At 41.5% G+C, this 25,769-nt stretch overlaps 1 protein-coding gene across 1 annotated transcript in view; it reads left to right on the forward strand.

Annotated features, from left to right (window-relative positions):
* The window catches only part of LOC108785750 (actin-like protein 6A), a 26,727-nt gene extending 1,494 nt beyond the window's left edge, over positions 1-25,233 (forward strand). The window contains exons 2-14 of the mRNA XM_018554888.1: positions 1,324-1,400; positions 3,652-3,787; positions 5,232-5,329; positions 7,937-8,034; positions 11,695-11,789; positions 13,810-13,916; positions 15,241-15,330; positions 15,417-15,478; positions 15,608-15,722; positions 16,574-16,654; positions 19,059-19,154; positions 20,614-20,703; positions 25,153-25,233. Of these exons, the coding sequence (XP_018410390.1) occupies positions 1,324-1,400; positions 3,652-3,787; positions 5,232-5,329; positions 7,937-8,034; positions 11,695-11,789; positions 13,810-13,916; positions 15,241-15,330; positions 15,417-15,478; positions 15,608-15,722; positions 16,574-16,654; positions 19,059-19,154; positions 20,614-20,703; positions 25,153-25,233 (1,226 nt within the window). The remainder of the gene's footprint in view (positions 1-1,323; positions 1,401-3,651; positions 3,788-5,231; positions 5,330-7,936; positions 8,035-11,694; positions 11,790-13,809; positions 13,917-15,240; positions 15,331-15,416; positions 15,479-15,607; positions 15,723-16,573; positions 16,655-19,058; positions 19,155-20,613; positions 20,704-25,152) is intronic.
* The last annotated feature ends 536 nt before the right edge of the window (positions 25,234-25,769 follow it).

A 25,769-nucleotide genomic window follows, 5' to 3' on the forward strand; every position in this document is an offset into this window, starting at 1 on the left:
CTTAGCAGCCTTTGGCCTTATATTCATGAATAATAATTATTATAACAGGTATTCATGATAATGATTATAACAGATAGCACATGGGGTTTTTCATTCCGCATCATTCTTTAATGATTAGAATGCCAATTTTAGCTCATAATGCAATGTTTCAATGCAATAAAAAATAATTATTACGTTCAACATTTTGTAAATTTTGTTTCAACACTTTTTTTTGTCAGTGACAAGGGATAGAACTAAGGCTGGGTTCACACCTGGGCGTTTTTCAGCGCTGATCGAAGCGCTGAAAAACGCTAAGCAAGTGAAATCCCATGATTCCCTATGGACATGGTTCCCACCTGGGCATATTTCAGCCCGTGGAAAAACGCCCTACGCCCAAACAAGTACAGGAGCTTCTTTGGGGCGTTTTTCCACGCGTTTCCATTGGTATTCCCGAGTGTGGCTCAGAGTTAACAAAGCGGTAACCCCGAGCCACACTCAGGAATACAGCGTAGGAATTACCTTGTCCGTGATCCCCGCTGTGTCCTCCCGCCGCTGCCGACTTCCGGGTTCCATCCCTTGCGAGTGGCCGTGTCGCAGGGGAGCGGAAACCGGGGGGAACTTTGAAAGTTTAAAAAAAAAAAACAGAAAAAAAAGATAGAGAAAATGAAAGAAAAAAAAAAATCATACTGCCAGGGAGGTATAAAAACGAGCGTCGAATGCGTGTTTCACTGAACGAAAAAACGTGCTGAAAAACAAGCTGAAAAACGAGCAGAAAAAACGCGCCTATGGTACGCCCAGGTGTGAACCCAGCATAAGTGTCGAATAAAAAATTTAATAAATCAATTACATTAATGTCAATAGCATTAATACAGCTGTTTTTGTCTTTCTGAATCCCCCTGTAAGCAGTTCCAGGGGTTGGGAGAATGAGAAAAACTGCCGTGTTGATGCTCATAGAAGACTCCCTCATTTATCTTTCGTTTTATTATGCCAAATTTTACATTTTAATGTGAAGAAGTTATGATGTATCTGCAGAAAGAATGTCATTTTGATGCAGTCTGTACATAGGCCTAGTACTAGATGGAGCTTCGGAAATAAGTATTGATGTCCTATGTGCAGCTCTCTCTAGTGGCCATAATGAATTATTACATTACAATGCCTGAAAAGATAATATATCTTAGTTTTTGCCATTATTTACACAGACAAAGCCTTCACAGATATTTTCAGGGTGAATGGCCCTGTAAATTGTTTATAAATAGACCCCTTTGTGTATGTATAGCCCAAACATTTCTAGTTTTGGATAGCACAGGGAATGGTTAAAACTCTTTTTTTTTTTTTTTTATGTAGATGAAACTGCAAGCTTGGTCTTTGACATTGGCTCCTTTTCAATACGTGCCGGCTATGCCAGAGATGATGTACCTAAGGTAAGAACTAATAATTTAAGAGAATTCTATTTCCTTTGTAATTTTTTTTTCCAGCTATTGGAAGAATAAAGGGAAAAAAACCTGATCTGTTATTAACCATCAGCTACAGGAGTGCCCTAGAGACCACTAAGGCTGGGTTCACACCTAGGCGTATCGAATATGTGCGTTTTTAGCGCGTTTTTTACCGCGATTCGCGGTAAAAAAAAGCGCGACAAACGCGCATTTCCGAGGGCTACCTGGCTGTATCCCAATGGATACGCACGGCAAATACGCCCCAAAGAAGCTCCTGTACTTCTTTGGGCGTATGGCGTTTTGCAGTGCGTTCCTACGCGCTGTAAAACGCCCAGGTGGGAACCATGCCCATAGGCAATCATTGTTTTTCACATGTTGAGCGTTTCACAGAGCTTAGGAACGCGCTGTAAAACGCCCAGGTGTGAACCAGGCCTAAAAAGAAATAACTCTGAGCTGTTAAGTTACAATTCTATGTGAATCTCTCCGAGCTCTAAGATAATTCCAATATGATATCTCTTAGCTTTACTTTACTTCATGAGGGCACACTTTACTTCATGAGGGCACACTTAGGGGTCTATAAATAAACACTTCACAGAGACATTCGTCCTGCAGATCTCTGTGAAAGTTTTTTCTGTGCGAATAATGGCAAAAATTGACTTTCTTGAGTATATTTTCTTTTCGGGTCGAATGTAATCTAATACTGCATAATGGCCACTAGATGGCGCTTAGGAGCATATGAAATAAATACTTATTTTGTATGCTCCTCAGTTCCATCTAGTTGCCATATTTCAGTATTACATTATATTCGACCTAAACGGAAATATTTGTCTAGTTGCAGAAAACGAATGTTCACAGAGATTTACAGGGTGAATGGCTCTGCAAATTGTTTATATATAGACCCCTAAGTGCAATGTCAGCAGGGTATTTTGAGCCATTGTTCAAAATAGAAATTGTTTTTTGTGCAAACGTTACCAATGACAAAGGTACAAACACAATGCAAACAAAGCCCAATCTCTAGTATGTATTTATCATTATGTCCTACACATTTGGAGCTTTCTGAGTACATTTATCTCCACTGAAAGGTACCTCGTGCATCTCATAATCACGGATTCTAATGCAGCATCAGACTTTCCTGATGTCTACCCTGATCACAACTGGCAACATACTTTGGCTGTGGTGCAGATGTTGTAAGCCACTGATGGGATCAATTAGTCAAACAACCTACATGGAGCCTGCAAAGCTAGCTGTCATCATGGTGGACATCAATTATATCTCATCATGCATTATAGCAAGGTGGCAGGTGATGGGAAGCTATCTCCCACTCTCCATATTATTGAGGCTGCCATTGCTGAAAATACTAGTTACTTGGCTGTCTCTGGCTTCTAAATTTCACTCACTGACTTGGAACCAGCTTGAGGCTAGAAAAGTCTGGGGAAGGAAAGAAGTCTGCATACTTGTCCTTGCTTGAAGTCTTTTAATATAACAGCCAGGCAACTACCATTTTTAAAAGGCAGGAGAGCAATAGTGCCGGACATAATGTATTTTTATAGTTCTATTTCCTTGAACCCGAGAGCAAGCAGCTTCTTGGAGTTTGTCTGGAACCTGAAGGGCTGAGTGTGGTTTTGTCCTGTGAACGTGTGTGACTGTGAAGGAGAGTCTGTGAACTGTACTCAAAACACCAAGATCATAAGTTAGAATTCTGGGACAGTAAATCTAAATTCTGAGGGAATATCCAAGAGCTTTGACGTATCTGAGAATACTGGTATATTATCTCAAAGTTATTAGATGATTTGTTTAGTTGGCCACGTGGCTCTTAATGTTTATTAGGTGTTAATGCACATTCTTCCATGTGTATTGAATGGGCTGTTAATGCGCCTCAACACATGAAAATACCACACCTGCACGATTTTTACCAAAGCAGCAAACCATCATACACAGAGAGTTCATTTCACTGCATGTATGAATGTGGCCCTACGAATGTGGAAAGTGGATTTACCCCATGATATCACTTAAGGATCAGACAAAAGCTCTGAATGTTGAACTAAAATCTGTAGAGCTCTAAATGCATGCTGGGAAGAGCATCATAATCTCATTTTTAGCAAAACCTGTTATGAAGATGCCTGGTTATTGAGGTTACTGCAGCAGATCCCTGAAATATTGCTCGTGGTGGGTTATTACACACTGAGCGTCATTGTTACTCTATGCATCCCGTACTGAATACACCATATGTCTTCTACAGGTAGATTTTCCTACAACGATTGGTGCTGTGCTTGGAAGAGAGGATGGCTGCATCCCGACGTATTACATCGATACTAAGTCAGATGAGCTACCCCTGGAAAACATGGAGGCTGTATCACCATTTAAAGATGGACTTAGTAAGACTTTCTCTGTAATTTGCAGTTTTGACTATATCATTATAGGGATCCCAAGCTGAAATAAGTCATTTCAGGGAGGTGCCCTTCTCATTTCAGGGAGGTGCCTTCTGTCCCAACCACAGGGGGAGGGGGGTGCAACAACAAGGAAGAGAGCACCCCCCTGAAATGATGGCAGGTAGCAAAGAAGCTAATGCTTCCCTTGCTATCTGCTGTTTTTTTTAGTATTCTGACAGCTGCTGCCATCAGAATAAAAAAAACAAAAACAAAAAAAAACAGCATAGGAATGAATAGCTAGATTGCTATTGGCTATTTCAATTTGCAATAGCCAGTAGCAATCTGGCTATTGCACCCGCCCTCTGTTGCTGTCAGTCAGTAAAGGAGGACCTGATGGAGAACTTCAGGTCCACCTATGCTGATTGACAGCAGCAGTGGGCGGGTGCAATAGCTAGTATGATATGACTGTATGATATGTTATGTTGCACCCTAATGTGTATAGCAGTAAGGCATCACTGTCAATGCACCACAATTGACAAAATAATGCAGCATTTTTTTGTAGGCAGCACACCACTTTCCATGTTAGTGTATTACCATGCATTGTGATGTCCTGCACCACATGTATGCTGGAGGTACGTCGGGGTATCATTGAATATAAATGACACCGCAATGTGCTAACATATGTAGCGTGTTACATGTAAGGTGCCTTGGGGTGCTATTGACTATAAATGAAACAGCAATGTGCTAACACATGTAACATACGTTAATGTGCGTTTCAGTAACACATACATTCCCACAGCCCAACGCACTGGTGGAGTGTAAATTTAATTTCATTTAATTTCCTAAACTTTTACCCCCAACCATTGACTCTAACTAAACACTTAATAAACTCCCCAAACCAAGCACCTACTTTATGAAATTTTAGGAATATTGGTGCCAAAATGTTTACTCTTCCACACTATGGTCTCAGCATAGCACCAACCTGCTCTACACCTAACCTGTAGTTGTACCCTTGAGAGTGTAATACATTGAGAAGGCTTCCAAAAAGGTCACACTCACACAGAGCAGGAATCACTACCTCCTATTTCAGTGTGACATCATTTACTTATCAGACAGGAAAAGGCCAGCTGGGACAAACTGATTTCCTTATTAGGATTCGATGAAGTCAGCTTTAGGTACAGGTGACATTCTTAACCATATATAGTAGAAGGCATTGTTTATTACAGGGTTATCATGGTTTCCTCTGGCATTTAACATGTTATTACTGATTAAGCAGTAGACTTTAATCTCTCTTCTAGTTTTAAATTGTTTTATGGTCTTGAATGCATGCGTTTGTAAAAAAAAAAAAGGAAATTATGTATTGTCACCAATGACAATCTTACATCATCAAGAAACAAAGATATGCTGAAGATAATTAAATTTTTATCAACATTGTATTTTTTCCTTGCAGTTGAAGATTGGGACGGTTTCCAGGCTATTCTAGATTATACTTTCAAATCTCTCAATGCAAAATCTCGTTTACAACCAGTGCTCATGTCTGAAGCAGTTGTAAGTAAAATAATTATTTGTGTTCTCTTTCAAATGCTGCTTTATGCATTCACATACATTGACAGTATGGTCACCTGCTAAATCAGCACAATCCACAGACAGCTTAACTCTCCAACAAGAAAGAAGTTTATTCCAGCTCAGTTTTACTTCTCAGTGTGCAGTGCAGAGGATGTTTTTTCAGTCTCTTAAAGTGTAAGAAAATTATCTTCTCAGGATAATGTCTACTATGAAGGCTAGCACTGGGGGAGGGGGAGAGGGACATACTGAGGGAATATGGAGAAGGAAGGAAGGGCCTACCTGAAGACTGTACCAACTGACTCTAAACAGGAGGAGAGAACAAAGGGAGATACAAAATGTACAAAAATAAACAATTTGTGGTAGTGTTACTCTACCACTAGATGTCAGGTACAGGTCAAATATATTGATAGTGAAATTGTTTATGCCAGTGCATCTTTCAAGTTCATGTCTTTTATACACTATGTGATTGATTCACCACTAGTACATTCATATGCAAGTAAAATTGGACCATTAACCCTTTAACAAGGGTAAAAAAATCACATCAGCATGCACCTCTGCATGCTAATGTGAAATAATCTTATAATGATACAAAAAAATATTTTTTTTTCTATTACTTATCTTTACTTGGTTATCATCTCCTGGTCTTCTTGGGTACTGGTTAGGGATATCCCGATGCCACTTTTTCAGGCCCAAGTACAAGTACATCCCCTCATGTACTTGCTGATACCAATTACCGATACTTTTTCTTAAAGGGACAGGTGACTTTAAATGATCCATAGTACAACTACATGTTATGTACTATGGATTATGATTTAACCTATTCATGTTAGCAGGGGAGAATTGTAAATCTATTGCTGGAGTGTAGTGGAGGTGTGTGCTGTATATATGTACTACATATACATTACACACATCTATAGCAATAGATTTGCAGCCAGCCCCGTCCCAGCTTCCCTCACTTACAGTTTCACTCCGATCCCTGTTGCCTCACGCGGTGCCTCTTGTAGTCAGCGCTGGGCAGGATCGCTGCAGCACGTCTCTGTGTTCAGATTGGCCGCTGCAGGTTTTTATTTTTCTTACTTACCTCGCCCAGCGTCACGTCACTGCTGCTCCGGTGAGCGGCGCTCCGAGCGGGGTCATCTGGCAGTCTCCGGCCACCTAAATTAGGACCCCACCTGGAACTCCGCCCACCAGAGCAGCAGTGACGCCACGATCGGCGAGGCAAGTAAGAAAAAAAAACATAGCGCAAGCTTCATCGAGGCGTTTTGACAAGTACAAGTACTTATCAAAACGCCCTGTATCGGGCCCGATTCCGATGCTAGCATCGGTATTGGGACATCCCCAGTACTGGTGATGTAGACAGGGCATCATAGGCAGGGCCGGATTTCCCACAAGGCCTACCAAGGCCCGGCCTCGAGGCAGCAGGGAGTAGAGGGGCAGCAGGGTTGTGGAATTCCTATCGCCCGAAGCCTGGGACATGCAGTTCTGGGTCCTGGGTGGGTAGTTGTTTTCTACATTTAGCCCTGCTTTGGGCAAGCAGAGCTGAATGTACAGCGGGCAAGCCACCACTTGTTTTGTACATTGAGGAACCTGGTCTTGGGGCAGCAGAGAGAGTAAATCCAGCCCTGATCATAGATGCCCCCGAACGGCTACATCACCAGTGCCTTCCAGGGAGATCTTGAGTCCTAAATGTGAGACCTTGATGCTGGCATCTAGTATGCAGCAGCATATTAGGTTACAGGTGTCACATCTACTGCCCTCTGGTGTTGTTCACAGATGACAAAGGAACTCAATATTTCACTCTACAATGATGGGCAGGATGGGAGGAGCAGTGGAACACACAGGGAAAGTTTGAATTGTCTCCATGAGAAGATGACTGTTACAGGAATACCTCACATGCTGTAAATAGAATACACTTTAAAATTATAAAGTTTCCAGATTTTCACAACTTCTTTCAGGTTCATTGCAATTTGGATATGAAAGAAAATAATTTTAACTCTTCTAAAAAGGAAAATCTCATCATGGGAACTTTAGTAGGAAGAGGCTATTGACGACAAATTAGAACATATTAAGCCTAATTCGCAAAGCTTTAACACTAGGATAAGGATCTTTATTTTAGCTATGTGATTATAATTTTTACATCTCATTGGACTCGGTTGAAAATAACTGTCATTTTGTAATAAGGATCCTTATCTTGCTGTGTTAGCTGGGTGATTTGAGCCTAATGTCAGTTACCCCACTTGCTGAAACCTGGTATTTTAAAGACCTATTCTGTTCATTTGCATCACCAAAGCCATTCCATGGTAAATGGAAAATCCTATGATAAATACTATACACAGGTTAAATTAGGTGGGGGTAGATCATATCAACTGAGTATTAGAGGTGTGTAAGACTATCATCTTCTTACTATAACCTGGCTCTACCCAAAACTCTTTGATGGAGTTCCTTTTTAAGAATGGCAACTTTTAAAATGAATAAAAGTAATTTGCTAATGTAAGTTTCCAGACTTGTAATTAAAGAATGCCAAGGGAGCTTTGAGTACAATTGAAAAGCCATGAAACTAATGTGTTTGTTTCTCATTTATTATCTTAGTGGAATACAAGAGAAAAACGTGAGAAGCTGACTGAGCTGATGTTTGAGCATTACCATATTCCAGCATTTTATCTAAGCAAAAGTGTAGTTCTCTCAACGTATCCTTCCTGATGCTCACCATAGTCAGGTTTATATGACCACCAATAGTAGAGTGAACTGATTTAGATAGGCTCCACCGCTTTTATTAGGAAACACGTCACCCTCAGTTGTTTCAAAAAACCCACCTCTCTCCTAGCTCCTCAGTTTTTCGTGTTTCCTACGTCAGGGGGGAGCATGTCACCGGAATGGCGAGGGGGCCTTTCTGTGGAGATGTGTACCGATCGGTTTTTCATGGGTCCTTCCAAGCCATTACCGGCTGGATTACAGGACAGCGTTACCTTATATGGGCCGCTGGTGCGCTCCATTTGCCGTAGGGGATTCCACACCAGGTCCTCCATCTTTTTCAGTGCCCGAGAAGGGCCAGCACCGGAACTGCGCTACCCCCTTGGCTGAGCCCTCGGACCGGAGGGCTAGTAGTCAGGTGCCGCTGGTCTGGGGGTTCCGGCAGTTACTCCAGCGCCGGATCGGAGGACCGATTAGGTCACTTCCGGTGCGGGTGACGCACTTCCGGGCACCGCAGGCCTTGCGTTCCAGGCCTCGTTTCCAGTGCAGAGGATGGGGGCGGGCCTGTCTAGTGCATGAGGTGTGATCACAGGCCTCACTGTGAAATATCACCGGTGGGAGAACCAGTTTCCCTTCATGATGGATGCTGCTACTCCTCTCCAGACCGCTCAGGGGGATACAGGTCCTTCAGGCACCAGCTCTGCTCAGGTAGGTGAATGCTTCCATGCACTCACTCCCTGTAGTTGACTACACTTTTTTGTTCTTCCACCTGGGGCTCCTTGGTGTTGGGCCTTACGGTGTGAGGGGGCACTAGGGGGTTAGGTGAGTAATTTCTGCCTTTTCTGTGTTGCAGGTCCAGGTTACTAAGGGCAAGGTGGTCCTTAAGAGGAAGTGTGCAGTCTGCTCCATAAAGCTGGGGTCGGATTGGAAAAAACCTCTGTGTCAAAAATGCATCGAAGGGGTATGCAGGGAAGAGTCTACCTCGGCATGCAGTACCCTTTGGTCCACGGTTAGGGAGGAACTGGTCTCTACCTTTTCCTCTTTTAGATCCCCGATAACTGAATTAAGACCACCTTTAGCACAGTCCCTGGTGCCCGGATCTCCAGCTCTTGCTCAGCAGCTCCAGACAGTGTCCAGGTCAGGAAGGGTCTGTCAGAGAGAGCCAGAGGAGGTTAATGTCGCTGTGTCCTCTCATCAGGGATCTTCTGCTGAGGACAGTGACAGGGATGATGGTCCCCTTGTCCCTAGGTACAAATTATCTCTGGAAGAGGTGGAGGAATTGTTAGGTGCCGTGTATGATACCCTGGATATTAAGGAGGAGAAGGTGCTGCTATCTAGGCACGACTTGATGTACCAGGGACTTCAGCAGCAAAAGGCCAGAGTTTTTCCGGTGCACAAGTGATCGCGGACAACATCTTTAAGGAATGGTCAGAACTAGAGAGGAAACCTCTTTTTTCTAACAATTTGAAAGGCGATTTTCCTTTTGATGAGGATGCATCACTGCCATGGAACAAGGTTCCTGAAATTGATGCATCATTGTCGAAGATTTCTAGGAAATCTGATCTGGCATTTGAAGATATGGGTGTGCTCAAAGACCCTATGGATAGGAAGGCTGAGGTCTTGCTTAAGAGGGCATGGGACTCGGCTGGTACTAGTCTCAGGCAGGCTTTGGCAACAACATGCGTTGCCAGGAACCTGGAATTCTGGCTTACCCAGCTGCAGAGTCACTTGGTGGCTAATCAGAAAGAGGCAAGTTTTCACCACCTGGATGTTAGACGCTGCCTGATAGAGTACCTTAGAGTGACTAGAACATTCAGGAAATCGGATGCCCTTTTTGTTCTTTTTTTCTGGAAAGGATAAGGGTCAACAGGCCTCCAAGGCTTCAATAGCTAGGTGGGTAAAGCTATGTATTCAGGAGGCTTACGGGGCTAAACAGGTTAGTGTTCCGCTTTTTTTAAATGCACACTCTACCAGGGGACTAGCCACCTTGTGGGCAGAGAGAGCTGGTGCCACTCCGGAGCAGATCTGTAAGGCCGCAACCTGGTCGAGTTTTTCAACGTTTGTCCGCCATTAAAGGCTGGATTAGAATACGGCAGCAGAGCAGACACTTGGAAGAAAGGTGCTCCAAGCTGTAGTCCCGCCCTAAGTGGGTAAGTTCTTGTTTATCCTCTCGCAAGCTGTTCTGGAGGACGAAAGGGAAATTCAGAGTTAGACTTACCAGTAACTCTCTTTCCTATAGTCCTCCAGAACAGCTGGATTCCCGCCCTTGATATAGGAGTGGTGGTGAAATGTGATTTCAATATGATATTCTTTTGTTGTTTTGGTTCCTGTATTTACAGGGTCTTCCTACGGTTACAGTTGATACAACTGAGGAGCTAGGAGAGAGGCGGGCTTTTTGAAACAACTGAGGGTGACGTGTTTCCTAATAAAAGGGGTGGGGCCTATCTCTCGCAAGCTGTTCTGGAGGACTATAGAAAAGAGAGTTACTGGTAAGTCTAACTCTGAATATTACAGCCTGTATCTCAATGAGTCCAATGACCAAAACGAATATTTTGGGCTGTCGCTATCATCCATTTAGCTTATTTCATTCCTTTACGTTATGTGTTAACTTAGAGTCTCTTTATAGAGTTTTTAGAGAATTGGGGTGCAAGCAGCTACCTTGCTTAGGGCCCTATCTTGACTTAAATTTATACTAAACTCAGGATTTAAATCCTAAAAATGCATTCAAGTACCCTATTAACAAAATAGATCCTATTTGTGTATCATTCAGCACTCAAATCATCTCTGTATTCATGCTGACACTGTCCTTCCTTCTGGGGGTGGCTACTTTTGTTCCCCATGGTCCCTGTGTGTGTTTGTAAAGTAGCCACCGCTCCAAGCTCACTCTCGTTATAGACTACAATCTCACGTTTAGTTTACTAATTTGTATTGAGAGGAACTAAAGCTGAGTGATACACAAATAAGCTAAATTTTTGTTTATAGTTAAGGTACTTGAATGCATTATTAAGATTTAACTCCTGAGTTTAGTGTCACTTTAATCTGTCTCTGCATGCTAGTGCCCTCATGTGCTAGAAACCTTTTCCGTCTGGTTGCACTTTGATACCAATATCTGACTTCCTTGACTCCTTGTCTAAGCTCCACCAGCTGTTATTTTACTGTACAGTGCGAGTGCCCTCATTGACCAAAGAATTGTAATTGGACTGATAGATAACAATTGCTAGGTCTCAGCCCAGAACGCAAGTGGAGCCCCAGTAATAAAGTGAACCTAGGAAAGGATTGGCTTTCATTTGGTATAGTGTCTTTGATGAATGAAAACCTTCAAACATTCATCCTTATACTGTCATTTATTTTGCTTGGGATTGAATATGAATAGACTCTTTCGGGCAGAACTATGGCTTTTACTTATAGGAAAAATAGGATGTTTCCACAATGGGGTGTGCAAGTACCCAGAGGGAGAAAAGAAAAAGGGGCTTTTGAGAAATAATTCCAGGACCTCAAAAATAAAATCTTAGAAATACATTTATTGCAAAAATCGTTTTTTATACATTTAAAAATAAGCGAAAAAAACCACAGTAGGTAAAAAACATATGTGGGAAAAGTACAAAGAACAGACAACACTGTCACAGTACAATAATTCCTTTTACTTATACAATCAGATTTGCTAGTGGAAGAAATACTGGTCTGATTTTGGATAGTGGATCTAAATATACAGCAGCCATTCCAGTGCAGGATGGTAACATCATTTATAAAGGTAAGCACTCACTATAACATTATGTCAAGCTGCTTTTTTTTTTTTTTTTTTTTTTTTATGACCAATGCTTTTAGTCAAAGTGCCCACTGGGCGGTTTATTATTTTATCCAAGCTTTAATCTTAAGGGGCATATTTATAAAGCAGTAAATGTGTATTTTACCAAACATTCACTAGTGGTAAAACCATCACTTTCATTTAAAACACAATTGCCAGGTAGATTCAACTGCAGTGAATGTTTGAGGAATTTCATCACAAACTTTCTTGTCCTCACTCAGTCAAGTCTTCGATGTGAGGCCTGCACAGACTCTTTTTCAAAATATTTAGTGTTGGGTTCTTGCTCCTCCCTTGCATTAATCTTAATTTGATCCAATAGGCAGTTTGTACTTTTGTCTCCGCAAATCCCTTGTTGACTAAAGGCTCATTTGCAACACATTGCAACATGATTATTTTAGAGTATTTGAAAGGGGAAGGAGTTAATCCTAAACTAAATATGAACAAAATAATGTGTATAGCTAGGCCCTCAAACCTAATGACATGCTTGCCTTTGGCAGGTAATGTAATAACCAGGTGCTCAGTGGGTCTTCGCGTGCCTTCCTCTGTGCCAGGTCAAAGGCTCCTCAGCCTTCCCATAGAGCAGCACTGTCAGTTCTCTCGCCAAGCAGCCATTCAAAATATGCTGCCCAGCACCAAGTATCAACTTGAGGTGGGGTGGGCTGGGGGTATGGCCGTGTGGAAGCATTGTTTACAGCTCCCTCGCATGCCCAGTAGTGACGTTACATTCTGGCTCCCGGACCTCTACAGGGCACGCAAGGGAGCTGTGCAAGCAACGAACATATGGATGGTGCTCCGTCAAAGCACAGCAGCCCACACTGAACACCAGGCTGCGGATCCACTCCAGTTCTCATATGATATAGAGACTGGGTGGATCTTAAAAAAATAAATAAATATAATAATTTGTTTTGTAGTGTGTGAGATTGTGTCTGTGGTTGTGTGTGTGTCTGTCAGTCTTTTTGAGGGTCCATTCACACGAGCACAGTGCACTAATGGCACAGTCCCAAGCGGTTAACGCACTGTACCATGCAAACGTACCTACTGCAAATTCTGATGCGAGAGGTGCGTTGCGCTGTCATTTATATGAATGGTACCCCAAATGCACCTCTCGCCCACAGTTTGATTACCCACAATGGACCACACCGTACAGCAATGCCATGTGTTCCAATGCAGTGTGACTTGGATCGCAACTTAATGACCAAGGACAAATGTGGGTACTGAGGTTACACAGGTTGGGAACCACTGGTTTAATACAATGTTGTAATGATAGAGGTCGCTAGAGGGTGTGAGCATATAAATGTAACCATTGCTATCCCCAGAGTATCAATGGTTAGTTGTATATGCTCATTCCTTCCAGCATTGCCTTGAATTGTATCCCATTACTAACTTGTCTTATTTCCGATGATCCTCAGCTCCATCTAGTGACCATAATGTGATACAGGTATTCCTCACTTAACGACCGAGTTCCGTTCCTACGACCAGGTCGTTAAACGGATTGGTCGTTAAGTGAGGAACTCTATACAGTACTATACTGCATTAGTACAGTACTGTATAGCGTTGCCGCCGTCCCTTTCCCGAACAGTGTACTGTACATCCGGCAATGGAAATACTTACCGAGACCTGCAGTGAAGATCGGGGGATGTCACTTCCGCCGGCGACCCGTCGCACTGACGCTGACGCGGAAGGTCGGAGGTCGATCGGCGGTCCGTCGTAAGTGCGAGTGGTCGCAAAACAGGTAAGTCGGTAAGTGAGGAACATCTGTACTTTTCTCATGTACTCTGTTCTGTATGAATGAACATATAGGAGAATATTTGCCCAGAAGAGAAATTGCAATAAGAAAAATTGATTTGCCCCATTCTCACAACAGCTGGTTAACACCCACAGAACTAATGTACCTGCAGTTTCCCTGGTTGAATACATTATGTTAACTTTATATAAATAGACCTCAAATTGTTAATGTTCTTGGCAGGTATTGTAAAATCTCCTATTGCTGGAGACTTCATTACTACAGAGTGCAGAGAGTTGTTTCAACAGATGAACGTCGATCTGGTTCCCCCATATATGATTGATTCGAAGGTAAGATAAACTGGTAGAAGAAAAAAAGGTATTTACATTAGAAACGCTTAGAGTGCATGTAAACCCTAAATTAATTTGCAGTATATTTGGCATCATGCCTTCAGTTTTCTTAGAATTTTTTTTTAAATTTGTGAATTTGTTGCAAAGGTTCTTAGCTGGAGCTCCTGCCAGTAATAAAAGCACTTCCTGTTGCATGCTGCCAAAGCTAAGTCATTGCATGGCAATTATCTGCAGCATTGTCAGTTTGCCCTGCAAGCTCTTTTACTTAACCATTGGGCTGCCTATCTGATAGACCTGATAGGCAGGCTAACGGCCAACTGAAGAGTGCACACTGCAGGCTGGCAACTCTGTTGCTAAAGTTGGGTATACAGTAAACTCCCCACTATCCAGCATTCAAGCAACCAGCACTCTCAAGCACCTGTCAAATAAAAAAAAAAAAAAATCATATGTCCTCGTTTTTGGGTTTTTTTTGCCGATGGCTTGATGCACACTAAAAAATTGCCGATATCCTGGTGCACATTAAAAAATAGCAGGCTGGTTATTGCCGGCTGGCTATTGTTTACATTCTGCTGCCGGCAGTGGAATCTAGCCGTCGGCTGGCAGCAAGATGTAAACATAGACTTTAATTAGCAACTAAATAAATTTAGTTGCTAACAAACTTTTTTAGTGTGCGCCAAGCAACCGGCCAAAAAAAAAATAATCGAGTACATATCATACTATTAACTATACCAGTCTCAGTGGGTGCCAGGTAACTGGGAGTTTACTGTACATGGTTAGAATTTCAAAAGAACAATTTCAGATCGTTCGTACAACTTTCCAATCGTTGATGCACTGAAATCGTTGATTGTTTTCAACCGCAGTGACAAATATGCGAAGGAGCATGTTGGAAAAATTTTCTTGATCGAACAAAATTTTAATAGTGAATGTGGTGTTCGTTCAGAAAGCTCAATTCATTCCAAAATGAAATGTTAGATAAAAATGAAAATGAAACTACATTTTAAACAACAATCGCCAAGCCTCTAATGGTATTATCCAACGTTCCGACAGAATTTTTTTGTACTAACGTTCGTACAAAAATGTGGCCGTGTATACCCTACTTAAGTGTAAGGCAATTATTTTAGCGATTACATGCACTTTAAATACATCTTTGTGTTGCCTATAATAATACTCACATTATTGATGTACTTTTCTAACATTCATTAAAAAAAATTACAACTGGATGTGATTGATGGCTGTACATAACTCACTTTCCTTTGCTATATCATGACTACTGGTATTTGACAGTATGCGTGCCATAGTTTCATTATGCTTCTATGAATTCTAGGAAGCAGTACAGGAAGGATCACCAGCCAACTGGAATAAAAAAGACAACCTGCCTCAAGTCACTGATTCTTGGCATAACAATATGTGCAATGTAAGCAACATGTGATTGCAAAGCAAAATACTGTATATTGTTAGAGCTTTTTTTCTAAATTCATCATACCTACTTTTTTATTATAGCGTGTAGTACATGATTTCAAGTCAAAGGTTCTTCAGGTTTCAAAAACCGCATACCATGAGAAGTAAGCTTATTTTTGTAAAATTATTTTCATATTCACCTTGATATCTGCCTTAGTAAGGATAAGAATGTACTATACTGCTGATGATTTATTTAACACGTCTTATTTGACATGTTCTCTATATTTTCTTAGTGTGGCTGCAAAGATACCCCCTGTGCCCTATGAGTTTCCTAATGGATATAATTGTAAATTTGGAGAAGAACGTCTAAGAATTCCTGAAGTGTTATTTAATCCTTCACTTGCTAAGGTCAGGTTAATAAAATATTGAATTTATCATTAGTAATGCCTCATCAGGTTTGTTGTACATTTACTTCCCAGTTCACAGCATAGCACTACCTTTTTTTTGAGTAGATCTATTTTTCTGTAGATTAAATGGATTATTGACATTGGTAGTTTTATTGCAAGTACACAGTAACTATATAGTGTTATTAACGCTTGGCAAAACATAGTTAGAATCATGTATATTATTAAAACAATTCAACATACTTATAGGTAACATATAGTGTGTCATATTTTTTTGTATTGTCAGGACTAAAAAAATATGATATAATATTAAATAATTTTATTTTTATTTTATTTATTGAAGTTGTTAGCCAGTAATATTAAAGGGTCAGTCTACACAAAATCTGTGCCAGATAATAGCTCTGTGCTGTCCACTATTAAGTTTAAAGTGTTCCTGCTCATCACTCCTCCTGTTCCATTTTTCATATTTTTATAAAAAGAAAAGATCAATTTAAATATGGGATGCTTGTAATGGCTAGGGTAAGGATAGAGACCTGGGATTTCAAGTACAGAAATAACTACTAGACACTATCATTAGATACATATCAAAATGTCATTTTCGTTGGCTGACCTTTTTAAATCCAGAAGAAACAATGTCATCTTTATTTGTGCAAATTTGTATCTGCTGCATTTTTAGTTACATTTGACTTCCAATGCATTTTGTGTTTTATAACTGTAAATGTCGTTTTTTTTTTTTTAGGTTGTTTCCTTTTGTCTTTTTTATTTTTCCGCTATTCTCGCAATATATTATCAATACTTAAAAAGTGCAGCTATTGAGGATTGAATATCTGATTATGTTTCCATCTTTTTTTTTAGAATTCACCTGACAGTAGTATGCTTGGGATCACAGATATTGTATCCAGAAGTATAGAAACGTGTGACGCCAACATACAGCCGGTAAGCATGTCATAAGAACACGAATAAGATTTACTGAGAATAACCGCAACACAACTCATTCAGCAGCCTTAAAAAAAAACAGCAAATCATTGTTTGTATCCAGTGGAAGACATATTCACCCCACAAGACCATTATTCTATATAGATGGATGAATGGATGATAGATTCAGAGATAGAAAGGTAGGTAGATGGGCAGATAGGTAAAAAAAACATACCGTATATACTAGAGTATAAGCCGTCCCGAATATAAGCCGAGGTACCTAATTTTAGCAAAAAAAAAACTGGGAAAAAGTATTGAAATACATTACATTTGTTGATAATCTGATAAGCAAGAGGAGTCAGACAACGAACACCACCCCGGCCCCAGGACTTGCCTGGCCCACATATGATATAAATGGGTCCCCAACTCCCAAAGGACGGATTTGCAGTTGTACAGTCTGCACAATGGTATGTCTACCCGCTTGTACCTGTGAATTACAGAAGGCCCATGCTCACATCAAACAATTGGAGGCCAAGTTATACCTGTAAAAAGGTTGAAGCACTTGGGACACTAAAACAAGCTTAACACAATCATCTAAGCTTCTCTTTTTTTTGTTATTATTATCCTTAACCTTAATTTCATGGCAGCTAATCAGTATCAATGCAGTAATAAAAGTAAAAGCAAACCTGTACTGAGGGAAGTATGGAGGCTGATATTGTATGGAGGCTGTCATTGTGAACATAGTAGCTGCCTGGCTGTCAAGCTGATCAAGTGGCTTCACAACTGATCAGCCCCTGCTGCAGCCTCTCACGTTTTTGACTTGCTGCAAAGTGTCAGTCTGATTAATGGAGAAGAGACTGAGGAAATGTTTCTTTCTTCCTGCCTGCAGCAGACTGAGGGCATTATCTCAGCTTAGACAAACTAGAGCTCAATGACTACTATTTATTGAGGTAAAGGTAAAACTTTGTTGTTTTTTGTTATTATTTTGTTGGTGTATATTGTAGCATGTCATGCGGACTTGTAAAATTACTGAGAGGTTCACTTTAACAATATAAAAATACATGTTTCATTAAAGCCCAAGACCGGGAACAATAACCTTTCACAGGTTTCCAGCAGGCAAACAGTTGGAGGACCTCGCTGTCATACAGGAATACTTTTATCTCCTGGTAATCAGTTATTTTACATATTGAAGGAAGTACAGTTGCAGGTCTCGTAGACCCCGGGGCTACGGTCACATGTCCGCCCTCCTCTTCTCCAGGTCTTTACAAAACAGTCTGGAGAGTAGACATTGATTTTATGAATGTTAAGGATGAGAGGTTGGCAGAGATGAGTGTGCAGCCCTGAGATGTATGAGGCCTGCAACGCTTAAATCCAGAGCTGTACTTCTGCTGTACTTCCTCCATCGTGTAAACTAACTGATTAGTAGGCGATAGAAGCATTACTGTATGACAGCGACGTCCTCCTGAGCAACAAAATTGTTTGACTGTTGAAAACTTGTGAAGGTAATCATGTCTCGAGTTGGGTTTCAAACACGTCACCCTGCAATACAAATCCTCTATTCCTAATTTTGAGCGGTGAATGAAACATATGAGTGTATTATCACAGGGGCGTCCTGAGGCTGGGTGACACCCGGAGCGGTGTCCGAGTGTCACCCCGCCGAGACGTCACCTGCCGCGTGTGCACGATGATACCTGTATTCTGATACCTGCTGGTGGCCATCTTGGTGATGGACGACGGCAGAGAGAGGAGGAGACAGCCACCCGGCGGGATAAGGTATGCCGCCGGGTCCCCTCCTCTCTCCTGATACTGTCCGACTTTTCAGAAGGGGGTGACACCAAAATGACTCCAATGGTGTCACCGGGGGAGGGCCGCAAACCGACACACACCCTTGTGTCGCCACTGTATTATCAATACATTTATTATAACAGAGTTTGCTTTAGGATTCAATGTATAGCAGGAACGTACAACACAAATAAAACAGTGGACCATATTGACTAAAGGAAATCTTCAAGGGGTCACATTGTCTAATTAGGGCCACGTGCACTGAGTGGTAATGAATAATATAGTGATACTTGGGTACTTTATTACTTATACACTGAGTGGCCAGATTATTATGACCACCAGATGTTTTGTAGGCAAATTAGCTATAATTTGGCGCTGAAGTTGCTAGAGGGCCAGACCATTATAAATAGGGAAGAAATATAGTAATAAAGGGCCATAAAACTTTTCCTCGATTATTGAACTGCAAAATGATAATGAAGTGTAACTTTCATCAAGTGGGGAAGAGATGGGACCTCAATCACTTCAAATTCTTAAACAGGCTTAGGGCCACAGAAATGGAGTGAGAGAGATGCAAAGTGCCCCAAGGATCCCAAAGTCAACATACTTGATGTACAGTGAAGTAACGATGTATTGTATCTTGCAGAAAATGTTTGCCAATGTGATTGTAGTTGGAGGAAATACTCTACTGCAGGGCTTCACAGAAAGACTGACAAAAGAAGTTTTCCGGAAAACACCACAGGTAGGTTTATAATAAATTTGTTATACTATACAAAGCCACATACACTAAAAATGACTAATTAGGTCAGGTGGTTATTTGTACTTGTATACACTACCATTCTTGGTAAGAGTGAATATTTTACATATAGAAGATTGTGTATAACATATTATACATTAGATATGTGCACTGGCAAAACATTTGTTTTGTTTCGGATGTTTTCTTATTTATGTTTTTCGGGAATCGGGTCTAAAAGTCAATTCGTTTTTGGATTTCGGATGATCTGTTAATTTCGGATGTGTTAAATGATAATTACGAACGGAAATGTGTTTCAGAAAAGTGACATTAAACGTTTACTTTGTTTCTTTTTAACTTTTGACACTCCATGGAAACAAGAAATAAAAAACGTGCGGTTCCCCCAACAATTCATACCAGACCCTCTAGGTTTGGTAAGAATGTTAGGGTGGGCCCCTGATGAAAAAAAAACCTAGCATGCCGTTCCCCAGCAATGTATGCCAGACCCTTTTGGGAACCCCAACGCCACAAAAATGAAAGAAAAAAAAAAAACGTGGGGTCCCCCCTAAAGTCCTATACAAGACCCTTAATCCAGGTAGCAGCCTGGCAAGGCTGCTCGCTCGCCCCCCCCTCCCTCCACCATACCAGGCCACATGCCCTCGCCATTGGGAGGCAAAATGTTTAGATGTGAACAGAGGCCATAGAAATGAATGGGATTCCTTGTCTTGAGTGTTTTGCCACGTTTTCCTTCGAGCAAAAAAATGCCTAGGTGTGAACGGGGGACTAAAAAATGTTGATATAAATATATTCCACAAAGGCCACAAAGGATATAATTCCACTTTGTGTGCACCAAATGCCTTTACAAACCTATGTGAACCTTGTAAAAGTAGCAGTGACATATTCACTGTGCTGCACACAGCCTGTGCAACGAACAGAGCTGTGGGAGGGGCCCAACAGGTCCACCCACTACAGGCTGCCTACAGAAAAATATAAGAGGGGGCGGATACAAGACCCATCACCATGCACAAAGAGAGAGAGCAGCAGTGACTGGTCTTTATTATAGGAAGCTCCTGCATTCTGGATTACTGCACAGATCTGGAAGAAATGCCCAAACCATTATTCAAGAAGGAATACACATATTTCTTGTATTTAGACAATATTTGTTCATCCCGAAGCTCAGCTTTAGAACCCATTTTTATTACATACCAAGGGGCCGCTGTTCCTCTTCTTAGCACATGGTAGGGCATCAAACTGGCACTCCCCCAGACGCCACACAATATAATGTATTCCAGGACAATGAAAAACCATAAAATACATAACCTAACAGTTAGGATGTGGAATCTGTAGCACTGATGAACTCAGTTTATGAAATACTGATTGACTTCAATTCCTATGTGTTTTACTCTCATTGCATATAATAAGTTACACACATGATAATAGCAACTTCTGTGTTGTGCTTTGTTTTTAGAACACAAGGTTAAAGTTATTCGCACACAGCTTAGTTCCAGAGAGGAGGAGGCTTAGCCCGTGGATTGGTGGTTCAACCATAGCTTCTTTGGTGAGTAAAACTAATATTTTATATGTCCTTTTCCTGAAACAGTTATTGCAGTTTTGTCTAAAGAGCTGAAACATGCCGAGTACAACTGTGAAAAGGCCAACTTCAGTATAAAATAAATATCCTCCCTCCCAGTCACCCCTCACTTCAGAGTCGGGCAGCCTCCGTGCTGCCTGACAGGCTGGGCAGCACGGAGGCTGTCAGTGTGCTCGCCGCTGCTGCTGTCCTCCCGCCGCGGGGGGCCCATATACCGCCTGCAATGTATATGACTCGAATACAATGCAGGCGGTATACGGGATACACCGGCGCATCACTTCCCTCCTGATGTGGGCATCCTGTCAATGCTCTGCCCCCTTCAGACCGTGTGGCCGGGATGATGTCGGGCTCTGGCAGCACTAAATTGCTGCAGAGTATAAAATAAGTCACTGAGGGGATTGTGGGGTTGAGTTTGATGTGGGGGTGCCCTGAAGCTGCACACAGTAATGTAATTTCATTTAATTGAAGGCAGGTCAGTTAAACACCTGGACTCTTTTACTATGAAGACATGCTGTTGCCATAGAATGCAGCATGCGATTTAGCATTGTCCTGCTGAAATATACAAGGCCTTCCTTGAAAAAGACATTGTCTGGATGGGAGCATATGCTGCTGTAAAACCTGGATATATCTTTCAGCATTGATGGTGCCTTTCCAGATCTGCAAGCTGCCCATTCCATATGCACTAATGCACCCCCATACCATCAGAGATGCAGGCTTTTGAACTGAGCGCTGTTAACAAGCAGGAAGGTCCCTTTCTTCAGTCCGGAGATCGCAGGGCCCATGGTTGCCAAAAAGAATGTCAAATTTCGATATATCTGACCACAGAGAAGTTTTCCACTTTGCAACAGACCATTTTAAGTGAGCTTTGGTCCAGAGAAGACGATGGTGTTTCTGGATCATGTTCAGATTGGGCTTCTTCTTTGCATGATAGAGCTTTAACTGGCATTTTTGGATGGCACAGCGAGCTGTGTTCACAGACAGTGATTTTTGGAAGTATTCCTGAGCCCATGCAGTGATGTCGGACCTCCAACATTGCTTTTCGACCTTCTCCCTTGCGTACAGAGATTTCTCTAGATTCTCTGAATCTTTTGATGGTATTATGTACTGTACATGATGATATGTTTAAAGTCTTTGCAATTTTACGTTGAGGAACATTATTCTGAAATTGTTTTGACAATTTTTAGATGCAGCTTTTCACAGATTTGTGAACCTCTGCCCATCTTTACTTCTGAGACACTCTGACTCTCTAAGATGCTCTTTTTATACCCAATCATGTTACTGACCTGTTGCCATTTAGCCTAATTAGTTGCAAAATGTTCTTCCAGCTCTTCCTTGTTAGTACCACTTACTTTGCCAGCTTTTTGTTGCTCTGGCCCAACTTTTTTGAGAAGTGTTGCTGCCATCAATTTCAAAATGACCTTTATTTTTTTCTCAATTTAACCACTTGCTGCGTGTAGCCATAAGAAGGGGGCCACAGAAGTGGTTATACCAAGAACACGGCTGCTGGTGCAGCCATGTTCTTAATGTAATTGTAAACAGCCTGTGATGGCTGTTCAGGTACAAGCGATCCGATGTCTATACAGCTGCCGGATCGATAGGCGGAATGTGCTCCCTCCACCGCTGACTTCCCTGGGCTCCGCTGTCCCACGTGTGGGCCCGGGACTGGCACGGCGGGTCTCCCCACAATGATTTGGAGAGAGATCAGCAAACTTCCAGCCACTGATCTCTCCTCCAATCACTGAACCTGGAAGTGATGTGTATTACATCACTTCCAGTGTCACTGTTTACATTTCTCTGCTTCTTAGAGCCAGAAGAAGCCGGAGAAGCATATCTCTGCTTCCTCAGCTTCTTTGGGGTCCCTAGGTGACATCAGGGGTCTAAAAGAACCCTGAAGTCTCCATAAAGAGGACCTGTTACACCCTATCTGCTATTGCATAGGGGGCTGGTTAGCCCCCTAAGTGATAGCAATAAAGTTAGTGTAAAAAATAAAATAAAAATGAAAGTAACATAAAACATTTTTTTAAATGCAAACATTTTTTAAAAGTCCCCTACCCCCCACATACATACGCAAACACGCGTCGGTGCGCCTATGTGCAAAAACGAAAATTGTGCCATGCATGTTATATATCGCCATGAACGTCGGAGTGAGAACCATCATTTTAGAGCCATAAATCACTGTTAGCACTAAACTGATGAGTGGCAAAAGCTTTTAAAATGTCTCCTATGGAGAATCTGGGATTATTTAAGTTTTTTGCGGCTTCACGGGCGAACACAATTTTAAGGCTTGACATGTTTGGTATCTATTTACCGGACGCCACCCCTCTTTTATATTTTACCAAAAATATATAAATACTGGTTTGATAAAGATTTGTGCAAATACCATGTCACATAAAAAATTGCAACTAGCATTTTTTGTATTCTACAGGGCCTCTGCTTTCAGAAAATATATAATTGTTTGGGGGTTTGAAGCTGTTTTCTAGCCAACAATTCAGATTTTTTCATGTGTTTGCAAATGTAAGAAATTGCTCCAGACAGCAAGTGGTTAAACATTTGATACATTTTCTATTGTGAATAAAGTATGGGTTTATGAGATTTATAGGTTTATGCACATCATTGCATTCTGTTTCTATGTAGATTTTAGCAAATAGCAAAACTTTGGGGCACTCCAGCAAACTCTCTGTATCGGCTGGCAGGGACAACTGTGGCAATACGTGTCATTGATTTTAACATGAAGTATGTATCAATCACAGGCAGCAGGGGATCTGTCAGCATAGCCAGTACACTACTAGCAGAAGTTCAGAGGGCAATGGATTTACACTGCTAAGATATATTAGCAAATGCTTCTTACTGCACAGAGGGGGATCTGTGCCTAGACGATTCTAAGGTCTGATTTCAGCCCTTCTATACTGGAAACTTCACAGTTTAGTTTTCCTAATCAGACCCCCCTAAGCCCTTCTACCCCAGACCCCATAGCAGCTGCATGGGCTGCTAAGACTATTGTTAGCCACTGATCCCTGAATATCTTCATTGAAAGATTCAGTCAAACAATATAATGTAATAAATGTTGGAATTTATAGTGAACAACAGGAATATTTCTCTCATCTCAATGTCTTGCAGGAACCCATAATGGAGTCAGAAATCACATCATAAATAATGAAGTTTACATAGAAAAATGAGTGAAGTAAAATTAGTAACCACAGGGTGGTAGCATAATAATGTACAGGGTTCATTGAGCATTGTGGTTTTCTAAAGAATGAGCACATGCAGGAGCAGTTTTCTTTCTAATTAAAACTCTATAGAGCCCAGATTGAACAGGGGAAACAGGGACATGAGGACGTTTCACTTCTATGACTCCTTCTTTCGTTTATGTTCCTATTAAGATCTTTAGCCAGCAGGAATTTTCTTTCAACAGTGTATACAGTGGACAGAAGGGGGTATTGCAGGATCATTAAAAGAACAAAAAATACAAAGTAGTTACAGAGTTTCTCCATGCAAATCCATCTTGCTTCTAGCTAACCAGCGTTGGAAGCCAGTGCATCTCTTTTCCTAAGAACCATCTTTATGGGTTGTGGTCAGAACCCAACTTGTTTGGCATCAAGTGTTTCTTCTCTAATGTATTCCACAAACATAAGAAGGGGACTGAATTGGATCCTGGTATTACATCAGGCACTTGACGGATGGACATACTAGCCTTTTCATTAATCTATTGACATTTAGGGAACTGGGCATGAGAGAAACATGAAGGCTGCCATTGTTGCCGCTCCTTCTGAAAAAGCACTAAGGCCAGAGGGTCAGCATAAAAGCCAGGGAGTTTTAGGAAGCAGTCATTGCTGTTTTTAAAGCTACAGAAGCCAGGCCTGCCCCCCTCATCCCTGTGTCATTACTTTAGTCACAGAACCAAACTGATATGCCAATGCTTGTTCCAGGTCAATGATATACTAAAAAGTGAAGCAAGTGTGAAGAATGTACCTCTTTAAAACAAGTCAGCACCCATATTTGTATCTCAACAACATACACACTTTGGTTATTTATATGCTAATAGTCTCTTGAAGTTGCATTATTTTAAATGTGTTATACAGACATAAGGTAGGAAAACCTGATGGACTCAAGATGTATTTGTACTCTAAGACTGAATTATAGAGAAAGACCAGCATCAGCATCAATGTGCTTAGCACAGCAAATTGTAAATGGACATTTTAGGCCTCCTATTTGATGGTAACAATGACACTTCTAGAAAAGGGGCCAGCCTATCTCTGAAATACCGCTTTACAGAATGCTTCGCTAGGGAAATGAGGAATAGTGGAGTGCCGGCCTCATCTTGAATTGATGACCTTATGGTAGCACAGTTGGCAGTGCACCTATCTTCACAAGTGGACTATACACACAAGTGGCTAACTTGTTCATTTTGTTTTTCAGGGGTCCTTTAAGCAGATCTGGATTTCAAAACAAGATTATGAAGAAGGAGGAAAACAATGTGTAGAGGGAAAATGCCCATAACAGTTTAAATGGAAGGTTTTTGTCCTTGTTTGAAAAGGTTCTCCAGGGAAGAATGAAATGTCCATTAAGATAAGGGTTAGTTGAAGTTCCAAGCAATATCTGTGCTAAGCAGTCTGGCTGTTAGTAGCACTGATGTGTTAGACTGAATAACCCCTCAGCTCCCCTGTGTAGTTTAAAGAGTAAGTGTGCTTTTAGACAAAGTTCACTTATTCTTTTTGCCCCCTCCCCTGACCTAATTGTTCCCACCCTCACCCTCTGCAGATCTACTGTATACTTACCAGGATCTGAGGGCCAATCCTCTGCTGTTATCTGACATCTGGCACTGCAAGTATCTCTCTCCTGGCTAAGTCTGTATTCCTGCTGAGAGACAGCTCCATAGAAGTTTATGGGATTGTAATGTGCAGGTGCGGCCAGCAGAGGGAGCATTATGCCACTGCATGTAAATAATAGTAGAACTGTGCCTGTCGGATCTTGGTAAGTATGGATCTGCAGAGGGGGATGGGGGATAAAAAAAAGATGCACACTTTATTTTAAAG

The sequence above is a fragment of the Nanorana parkeri genome, unplaced genomic scaffold (assembly GCF_000935625.1).
Source record: "Nanorana parkeri isolate BGI_ZX_2015 unplaced genomic scaffold, ASM93562v1 scaffold177, whole genome shotgun sequence".
Classification (NCBI taxonomy): Eukaryota; Metazoa; Chordata; class Amphibia; order Anura; family Dicroglossidae; genus Nanorana; species Nanorana parkeri.